Source organism: Cystoisospora suis, assembly GCF_002600585.1.
Source record: "Cystoisospora suis strain Wien I chromosome Unknown contig_612, whole genome shotgun sequence".
NCBI lineage: Eukaryota > Apicomplexa > Conoidasida > Eucoccidiorida > Sarcocystidae > Cystoisospora > Cystoisospora suis.
Window position 1 is genome coordinate 10,851 of NW_027153413.1, and position 10,718 is coordinate 21,568.

Sequence of the window (10,718 nt, forward strand, 5' to 3'; positions counted from 1 at the left end):
TACCGGAGCCCGCAGCTCAGGAGACGCCGTATCAATTTCGCGCTGATCCCGGCAGAGGTCAGGAATGTCTTCCCTGGAGGAAGAGAAGCACTACCGTTTCAGCAGAGTCGTACGATACTGCCGACAGTCCAGTACCCGAAAGCGTACTATATCCTCTCCGGCCACTCTGTGCGAAGTAAAGAAGCTGGGTCGGCTGTCGAGCCGTCCTACCGCACTCCTGGAGCCCCTCCTGGAGCTTGGAGCAGGAGCTCGACGATGACGAGCTGTGTCGCACATGTGAGTATTTCACCAGAAACGGAGAAAGACAATCGTGTCTCCCCACCCAAGTGCAGTAGGTAAGTTTGCAAAGCTATTCTTTTTGATGTGAGCGTTCGGCACGGAAAGCCTCCCATGATCAGGTGGTGCATCAGTAATGGCTTCTTCGGCTCTTCGTGCTTTGTCCCTGCATGCATGCATGTACGAGAACACGCTAACAGAAACTTCCCGAGAGGTCGAAAGCTTTACGTAGTCACTTTCGCCTTACTCCCGCTATATCTGTTCTACTCCTGCGAACGCACTCCAGCCTCTCCAAACTTTTTCAGTAGCTGGTGGAGAAAGCCGGGGGGTTCCGGGAAGACTGAGAAAAACTGCGACATCTCGGTTGATAAATTCACGAGGACTCATGTGTCCGCTCCCCGCTGGCGATTCTCGGATTAGCACTCAAAGCTAGTCTCCCTAATGTTGTGCTCTCTCCGTGGCTTCGTGGCGGCTATGCTTCAGTTGCCACCAGCCTTTACGGGATGCCCGATAACCCGGGGTTTTCCGTGCACAGTCTCCGCTGCACGCTGACCTCTTCTTTTTTCGACGTGTGTGTCGCTTTTTTCGGTCCGACACTCCAGCGATGCGGTAGGCGTTGGTAGCGGAGGGCCCTGACCCTCTCCCTTCTCTCCTTCACTTCCTTGGGCGTGGTACACTTGTCAGGTGCAGTGCTTTAGTGGGGTGTGCGGACGCCTCGCCCCAGAAGCTCAAAGGCAAACTAACAGCTGTCGGCCTACCCCTGTATGGGCTGAAGCAATGATCTATGGTGATCATCTCCTTTTCAAGCACAGAGATGGATTGCTGTATATCCAGGTCTCTTCGTATTCGCATTGTCTCTTCACTGTTTGTGCTGAGGCTTTCTCTTTCTTCTCCGCGTCCCGTTCGTTTTTCCCCTCTCTGATCCTTCCCCGCAGTTCCACAGAGGAAGTTCTTTTCTTCTTTATCGCGGATTTTCCTTGAATTGAACTATTCATCTAGACAATCGGATACTGATATTCTACTTTGGAATTCCGCCGAAGCAATGAACCCGTCTCTCTCAATCAGCGAATGATGCATGTCCAACAGGGCTCCTCGACGGCTCCGCATGTGCGTGACGAGCGCACCGCTCCGGCGGTCGTCAACGAAAGTGCTGAGTTGAATAGAGGAGATGTGGCAAAAGTATCAGGGGACGCTGCTACAGCTCCCAAAAAGTTCTCTTTCTCTTTTGGCAAGAAAGCGTCATCATCAGCCTTACCATCGTGTAGTGCCTCAGCCTCGACGAGTATCAGCGGTATTCCTACATCTTCATCGACTGTATCAGGCACCCGATCTCGTGCAACTTTTTCTTTTTCGCTTTCGACAAGGCCACGACCATCAGGGCTTCCTGTAAGGGGGGGAATCGGAGGGGTGCCGTCGTCCTCTCGTTCTTTGTCTACAAATACACCGGGAGCAGGGATATTTGATATTGAAGGAGAAAAGCAAGTTCCAGTTCAGCAAGTTCTTTCCATCAGTAAAGACGGAGGCTGGGAAACCCAAGGTGGCGAAGAAGAAAAAGCGCCTCTAGTTATTCCTTGTTTGAATCGCCTGACGAAGCCTCCGACTGTCAGTAAACCAACCTATTCTTTTGCATCCGCGGGGGATCAAGTGAATGGATCGTCGAAGGAGAAGCACACTTCAGAGAGAGAAGCCGACACAGTAGCATCAGAAGACGATCGAAGCTGGAGGGGAAGTTCCTTCACTAACGAAAAGAAACTGAAGCGTCACGAGCCAAATTACCTGAAGTTGGACAATCTCAAAGAAGAAGCAGAGCTGCCAGTAGTTAAACCCGAAATGCACAATGGTGCAGAAACGCGGGACTCGAAAGAGGGAGAGCATGGGCGTTCTTCCAATCAAGGAGAAAGTTCCGAGCCATTCTCTCAGACAGAGCTGAAGGGATATGGCCTCATTCTTCAATCCAAATCTCCACCTTCTGTTGTCTCCGTAAAAGTGAAATCTGAGCCTCCGTATTCATCGGCGCCCTCTGCCTCTTCTACCTCTCTAGATGAGCTAGCAGCGCAGGCTCTGATCGCAGAAGCTCGAGGTGAAGCTACAACCGACAGTTCAATATCCCAGACGATTCTTCCTATTCTTTCGAGGAATGAGAAACTAGCAGAACTTCGAAGAAAACACCGGGAGAGACTTCAACAGCACCATTCGCTCCCAGGTTCTTCTCAGTCATCTTTTACCGAAGGCAACAGCAACAACAACCCGCCATCTCGATCTTCTTCTGTCCGAGGACGGGGATCTGTATTTTATGTCAAGGAATCTTCCTCTTCCGTGAAGTCGGAAGAAGATAGCTATGATGACAGGGAACTAGGGGGAGAAAGGGACAGACCGAGGCCGGAAGTCTTTTTTTCAAGAGAACAAAGTGAAAAAGAGCTATTGAAGGAAGAGTTGAAACTTCTACCAGATGCTCCCTCGACGACAAGCTCCGCATATAGTACGATCCCTATAAGTGAATTTGGACTAGCTATGCTGCGCGGCATGGGGTATGACCCTGAGAAGCAGTCTAAATCGTTTCTTCCTAAAGAAAGGAAGAAGCGTGTGTATAATCGTGCAGGTCTAGGGAGTGAAGAAGAGATTGAGAAACTCTGGGTCGCCAGACAGAATAAATTACGGGAGGAAGCCGCTCAAAAGAAAAAACAGAAAATGGAAGAAATGGTGCGCAGCAGAAGGGGATAATCACTGTATATAGATGTATTCATATCTACACGTATGCTTATGCGTATACACACACATACATGTGCCTACTAGTTTACTTGTGCACATATATACATACGTATGTATAACTATATATTTGTATGTGTCTATATCTACTTATATCATGTAGACGAAAGTGTGGGGTGTGGCATAGATGCGTGTGTACACATGTTGGGTATGCTGATGCTTCTTGTATTGGTGGTCGCTCCCGGCATACATATATATATATATATCTATATACATGTGGAATATATGGAATCACATCACACTAATAAGAGGTTGTGCTTCCTCTCGTCATAGCTCATGAGCTTAAGTTTTTTGTATAAATGTGTGCACATACAGTATGTTATGGCAGCTGTGTAGATGAATGCAAAGGAAGAGAGGGAGTAGAAGGGTTAAGAGGTGACTACGAAAGTAAGAGTTCGAAAGGAAGAAGACGAGGGACTAAACCTGCCAGGCGAAGACTGCGAAGATATTTCCAAAGGAAGAGTTTTAGCTTTGTTGCATACCTTTTATCAGAAGAGAGAAGTACCTGCTGTTACTCGCACTACTCATGCATTTACTGATTTTGCGGTACGTATTATCTCTGAAAGTTTTTCAACAGCAACAGAATGGCCTGGAAACAAGGCTAAACTGAATCTTTCTCTTTTGTCCCATGCACGTCGGGGAGTTTAGGGCACCGCAGGAGAAAACGAAATCTTCTGGACGGTGAAAGTGTAGGTTATTACCTCACGGTAGGTCCTGATTTCTATCTGCTAAAGAAAAAGGCGGTGACTGGTACGTGACTGAGCAAAGCACTGAACAACTTCAGGACAGATGCGTAAAGCACAGATTTCTCATCACCTCTGTACAAGGGAGATAAAGAGTAGAAGGCGTCTTTCTACCACTCCGAGGACCACACCAGCTAGGGTTGTGTAGAGCAGCTATGCTTAAATGAATGATTCGCAGTATGACCATACAACAACGTCCTTTGCGTAACCTCGTCTACTGGGTCCTTCCACCTGCAGGCGCATGCGAGAAATCCTTCGTTTCTCGAACCATGAAGTCAGCAGTATAAGTATCCGAGTGTTCACTCTAGTAGGGAATTGTACCGTGTGATTTTGTGAAGAAGAGATCCAAGCACTCCCTTCGCGTACACCCCGAGCGTAGTTGTCCAGGATAGTCTTTCGACGGCCGCACGCATACAACTAAGCGACATCTTTATACTTGCGGCAGTGTAACGTAATTCACGAAACCAGTTATTCGACGAAGGGATACATGGCAATGCTTTGGCTGCATCCCCCTTTCAGAGAGAAGTGTAAGAATGATCTACTACCAGCTCCAAGGGCACAAGTGTCTCTTCCACTTCCTGCTGCGCGGTTCTTTATGGATCCGAAGTCTACAAAACTCCGTACCCCATGAGAGCATACCTGTACGGACTATGTGACGTAGCCTTGAAGCTAGACAGGTGTCAGAGGTCGGCACACGCAGTGCAGACTCGGTCCGACTGAGACTGCGGCAGTACGCAAGCGAGCAGGCGAGGGCACAGTGGAGTGTTTTAACAATCACGGACACTAACGCGTCAGTTTCGCTTACGAGTTTCTCATTCTGATCGGTGATTTTCCCAATAAAAAACAGAGCGCCGTTTCCTATTTTCTCGTCCCCAATCATCCATCATTCTCACAACACCGCGGAGAGCCTTCTTTCTCAGTTAAAGCAGGCCTATTCGAAGAGCAGAACAAAAAGCTCAGTTCTTGCGACTGAAGAGAATGGGAGCGGTCGTCCTGACGCAGGGAAGGACTGATGATCGAAGAATACCAATATCTACTGTTTTGAGTATTCTGTTAGAGAGAGAAAGAAGAATCGAACGCACTCTCTCTACGACACGCCGCAGTGCTGTTCTCTTCGCGCCTGGAAAGCATACGCATTTAGGTGTAGCCAGCAGGTACCAAGTATATAAAGTAGACAGAACGTTCCCCGTTAGCGGTCTAAGACTATATACAGGAGACATATATTAAACAATATACACTAGCCTATTTACTTGTGTCCACCTGTTCCTTGATACGGTTATCTTTTTGGGTTGAACCAACACAACAGGACAGTCAGTCCCTACACATACGTTTTTCTCTTTTGATGTGGAGAGAGAAGAGAAGAAGAGAGGGAAGAATGAACAGATGCACTTTTGTCATTCAGCGCATTCATGCATGGCATTTCATCAGAGTGAAGACAACTGTGAGATCCTCTGCTTTCATTCCAAACACCTGACGGGAGATTCAACTCGAATAAACTGTCGCTCTGAGGGAGACATTCCACACACAAAGACATCTGAGTCCACGCGTACCGCAAGAAGGGCAGCGTCACGACAGGGGTGACCAGAGCGCTTCGCTTGGACGTGCTCCGGATGACCAGTAGTAACCAGCCAGTGTGACAGAGCCCGCGAGAGGGTTTCGTACACTCGCCACACCAGACGACAATCTTGAGGCGACAGCCAACGCCTCTGTTCATCACTCGAGTAGGGAGAGTTCCTGGCGACAGACACACCTCATAGGAGTGGGTGATTAGTTGCACTGTCCTGAAGGTAGGTCTCCCCTGTATGTTGCTCATCTGCGGGGTTCCTGATGAAGCAGGACCTCACTTCCGCTTGTTCCCCGATTGACCCGAGTCCAACGGAGCACTTCCGCGGAATCACCCCCAGGCACAAGCCGTCTCCGTTGGCAGCTTTGCAACTCCGGCCGCCTCCGAGAGTCCGTGACTGCTTGAAGCGTGCTCTAGGCAGTGGACCGACGAGACTAGCGGTGCATCATATGCGATAGCTGCACAATGGTCGCCTCGGCTGCCGACCCCATTTTGGGTACCATGTCTTTGTTTCCTGTCAGACCCGTTAGCCAGCCGTGATAGGAACGAGCCTCTAACACAACCTGGCTTTTTTGGGCCCGCACCTCGACAGGCTGCACTTTCCTTATCTGAATGGGCTCCGTCGGGCTTGCTGTTAGTTGTCCAATCTACATAGGGAGCTGTTCAGACGCATTTCGGCGGTCTGATTCATGTAAAAGAAGCCAGACAAGCAGGGGTTAACTCCTTTACCGCGGCCCCCCCCCCTGAGCAACTGTGCCGAGGAGACACAGGTCACTATTAATGATGAGTTCTCTCGCGAGAGGCTAACCAAGTAGCATGATGATGCTAGAGGCGGTGCATCCAGCTGCAGACGCACTTACCACTCCAGCACTGTCCGAAAGAAAGAGGGATGCTGTGGTTCACAGTCAGTCACCTCTCTTTGGCAGACTGTTCCCTGGGGCTGGCCGTTGTCCGGGGCCAGGTAACTGCACCGTCTATAACAAGTTCCCGGCAAAGGCTGGGAGCGGCAGCTGTCACAGCAGGATTGACTCACACTGGAAGGGGTTCCTTGATTGGTATCGTGAGCTACACTTAGCCGCCGAAATCGCGGCTCTAGGGGAAACTTGCAGAGCTGCCGAGAAGGTACCTCAAGACCAGCAGTGGTGCTCGAGTCCGGTTCGCAACGTGGAGAAAAAATATCGTTGTTCGGGAGACAGAAAGCGGGGACCGCCGAGCTGAAGAAGGGGGATACGGTGTGGTAAAGGATAGGCACCTAGCATCAGAGAGAGCAGCCAGGATATTACGGAACAGTTACTTAAGCTCCTAGAATATCCTCGATGTGACCGAGGAGAATGAGGGACTCTGAATTGCCAGAGCCTTGCGTAGTGCCCCCCGTGTGGCTCACCGGGAAATCGGAACTTCTACCTCAGAACGCTCGAGAAGCTTCAGTTTGAGTGCGAATACGTCCAACTATCATCTGAACCTGCTTAGCGTCGTAGCTACGCCTGTGTCAGGTTATTGGAGAACAGCAGAATATCTGCATTTCGTTACATATTTCAACACGAATTGATCAATCTATGACATCTACGCTCTCGGCTACAAAACACCATTGACTACAGGGGACGCTGTCGCCCCGACACGAAGACGCGAAGGAGCACGAGGGTACTCCTAGATACGCAGACGCGTTACGATGCTGCAACAATACTAAGCGATGACCTATCCATCTCTCTCGTGGATTGCCAGCGAGTCTCATTAGCCATGCGCCGGCAGGGCCAGCTGACTGTCGCCAAGATGAATTGCTAGCCACGTGGGGTTGCTGTCCCCAGAGCGTTCGAAAAGGCAATGTTGGGCGAAGTTCCTCCAAGAGACGAGTTGATTACGGAGAGACACGAATGTAGTTGGAAGCATAGAGCAACATACACAGGTTCTGAACTGACAAGGAACGGACGGCGACCAAGGCAGCAAGAGGGTTGACAGGCAAGAGGCGCAAGTTTGGGCAGCAACGGGATATATTGATGCCTGTCGGAGAGGCTATGGAAGTCACAAAGGACCGATTTGCAGAGACAGACCCGCTACAGAACTACCCATGGACGGAAAGAGCTTGGAATATACTTGGCGGAGCACAGCATGTTCCCCAGACATGGGAGGAGACCCCCATGTCCTGATCCAGGGGAAGAGGAAAATTGACTATTGTCTCCTTCGCCAGCGAAGCCATTGCAGTGTGTAGTTGATGGACTGCACGGGCCGGAGCGACGCCGCCGGCAGTAAATCCGTTCGGGCGGTCGGCCTTGAGCAATGCGACATTTCGTCGCAGTTCTTCCACCCCAGTTTGTTGCCACTCGAGCCGTTGTTGACGCTCGAACAGTCGGTACGCTTCGCGGCCTGCGGGGTGTCGGTATGAAGCTGAACACCTACCAGCACATGACACAAATACCACCAGCAAGTGAGCTCAACATACGTTTGCGACGTCGCTGGTGGAAGCGTGACAGTTCTGCCGCAGCGATCAACTTACCCTCCGGATTCGATGAAGCGAGCGACGTACGCCGCCTTCGGCTTTCCCTTCCCTGACGGCGCTTCTATTGGTTCTGCAAACAACACAGAACTCGTCAAGTGTCATCCATTAAGGAGGAACGTCTTACCCTACAGATTACTTTCGCGGGCTGCTGGCGGACTTACTGTTGCGACAGCTTCCTCCCGAAACGTCGGCCACTACTTCCGGGTGCCCGCGCCAATCTGGGAATCGAGGTAGAGCAGAGGCGTACAGTCGTCGCAGCCGGTCGAGGGCCCCCATTTGTTGATAGAGGTGCTCCGTTGCAGATGACTGCTGACTTCCAGCAGTGGGCCGGAGAGAACAGGGTGCGGATGCGCAGCCTGCTACTTTCCTCGGCGCTAGAGTCTCCGGCTCAGTTGAGGATCCTGGGTTAGTCGTCTCTGAGGCAGACACATTCCTAGCCGCCGCGGGAAACGCTACTGGCCGGCGCTGGAGGCCGTATTGACGGGGATGTGAGGACTGCCCGTCCCACACCCTCGCAGGCAATGCAGCACCATCGCGAGGCTGAGCACCACGACAGAGCTCTTCAGGGTGTGATAAACTCCGGGTTTGAGGGTGCGACCCTTGCCAAAAGACGCACGGGCCATCGCCGCTCCGGGCGGAAGCAGGGGTTGACAGTTGTTGGGCCTGGTTAGAAGGCCTGCGGAGTGCGGTCGCCATGATGCCGGTCAGTCGAGAGAAAAATGGTTATACAACGAAGCGCACAGCGGCAAAAGCTTACTGAAAAGAGAGGGTGCTTTGTGAGAAAGCATGACAGGAGGGCAAGAGGATTCTGAGCCGGCGCGGAAGAGGCACGACTCTGATCTGACTAAGGTGTGTTAGTAGCAAAGCAGCCGGAGAGATCTGTCGCAGATCGCCCGGAGAGTGGTCGGAATCCCGAAAGCAGGACAACAGGGCAAGAGGAAGATGATTCAGCGCGGAAGAGGCACGACTCCGATCTGACTAACGGAAAAGCAGCCAGTAGGACAACAGGGCAAGAGGAAGATGATTCAGCGCGGAAGAGGCACGACTCTGATCTGACTAACGGAAAAGCAGCCAGTAGGGCAAGCAAAAAGGCACTCCCGTGAAGGCGGGTTGCTAGAATCAGCTGAAAAGTTCTGGGCGAGAATCGGCACTGCAAAACAGAGACCCCGGAGGCCGGCGAGCGGCGCCAAGCCACGGTCGCCGAAGGCGCGAATCCGTTGAGCGGTGGTTGGTCGCTAGGTGCCGCTTGCTGCTCGGCCTTTTTTTGGATGAGACCCGGGAGGGACGGTATCGACCAGAGACTTTTTGGTCGATTCGGATATAGTCGCATTGGGTGCTCATCCGTGGGGACTCTCCACTCAGCAGAATCAAAAACAAGGGCCTTTCATGGAAACTCCTCGCTCAACACGCTTTTTACTGGGAAGAAAGCCAAAAAGAAATGAAGAGTAATTAGTTCACGTCCAGAGTTTCTCTTTGCTCGCTTAGGCACCAGTGCGGACGCGGATCTCGGCACGCGCGCGGGGATATCTGTTTCTGCGCCCTTGCTTTCGGAGATCGAGGGTTGTCGCGCCGCGGATCCTGGTCCATCGAAAGGAAGAGGTTTTCGATGTATATTATATCTCTGTAGCGCTGATTTCGGTTCCTCAGTATACCATACCTGTCTACTGGGCTGGTTTAGCAGTCGGCCTTGTGGCGTCATATCTTGCGGCAACTCAGGCACTGGGGCGTTCTAAGTGTGGCGCCGCCGTACTGCAGGTGCATAGTTTGGCCCTCTTTCCGTAGAAGTCTTCCTGGAATAGCGTGGCCTTTTCCTGCGCGAGTAGGCTGGGCAGCAGCGAAGGACTTCCACTTGCTTGACGCGTACACCGTCCCGTGCACACGCCAATTCCACAGCGACAGCTGTCAAGGCAGTCGCTGTGCTGGCACAGAACAGGCTCTAGGGTCGCAGCACCCCTGCCTCCCTATTCGTAGCTGTATGTCGCGTAGCGGTGTGGCCTCGCTCTGTTCTTCGGGCCGTCGGCACAGAATGTGCCAGGACGTACCCTTCGAGTCTTCCGTAGTGCGCAGCAAAGCTAGGAAGCCATCAATTGCCTGCTTGCGGCCCACTCGGTCTTCATTATCGGCCTCACAGACCAATTGAGAAACATGGTTGAACTTTCGGTTGCGTAAAGCACTCTACAGCACCAGAGCTGATGGACAGACCAGGTTCCTCATTCTGACACGCCTGGGCAAACAAAAGCAGGCGTCTCTTCTCTTGTTTTGGTAATGCGACAGCCATCTCCGTTCATGTCGGCGAGTGAGGACAGGGGAAAATGCATCTCTTTTCAAACCAGCTTTTTTTCTTCTCCTGGGAGTGTGAGTACCTGCCCATGAATATGAAGACTGATAGCAGGTTGAATACTCGGAAAGAACAACAAAGAAAGGGTTTGACACAAAGAAACTGATGAAGATGACGGTGGTGTCTGTTGCCAATAAGGAGCACAGTCTTGACAAGTGAATGGGAGACGGACAGCCAGACCGCCCAGCTATAAAGAGGCTGACAGGGGGAAGGCGGGCGAAGGGGTAGGGGGGCTGTGGCGGGGAGGACAAGAGGAGCTATAAAGGGAGACGCTTGGAGAACAAGAGCCATACATTTGACTATGTCTGTGTACTACACACGAAAAATAAACTCTCAAAAAGAAGGAGCCATCCAGTACACCCCAGTAGGACATCAGAGTATACTGGAAGCAAAAAGAATTCTCATAGCTCCGCTTCAATTGTTTCTCTTGTTGTCCCGAATAAATCTTTTCCGTCCGTTCCTTCTGCAGACAAGCTACCGGTTATTTATGTGTTGCCCCTCATATCTTCGAGTTCGGAACGAGACTAAACACAGATC

The 10,718-nt window shown here is 51.4% G+C and overlaps 1 protein-coding gene across 1 annotated transcript; it reads left to right on the top strand.

Annotated features, from left to right (window-relative positions):
* Positions 1-507: 507 nt before the first annotated feature.
* CSUI_001525 (d -box splicing factor-binding site protein) lies at positions 508-3,669 on the top strand. The gene has a single exon (XM_068061731.1). The coding sequence runs from the start codon at positions 1,345-1,347 to the stop codon at positions 2,995-2,997; it is 1,653 nt and encodes a 550-aa protein (XP_067926294.1). The 5' UTR covers positions 508-1,344; the 3' UTR covers positions 2,998-3,669.
* Positions 3,670-10,718: the final 7,049 nt, after the last annotated feature.

Excerpts from the sequence above, each read along its gene's own strand:
- CSUI_001525 (XM_068061731.1), top strand. The coding sequence starts at position 1,345 with ATGATGCATGTCCAACAGGGCTCCTCGACGGCTCCGCATGTGCGTGAC.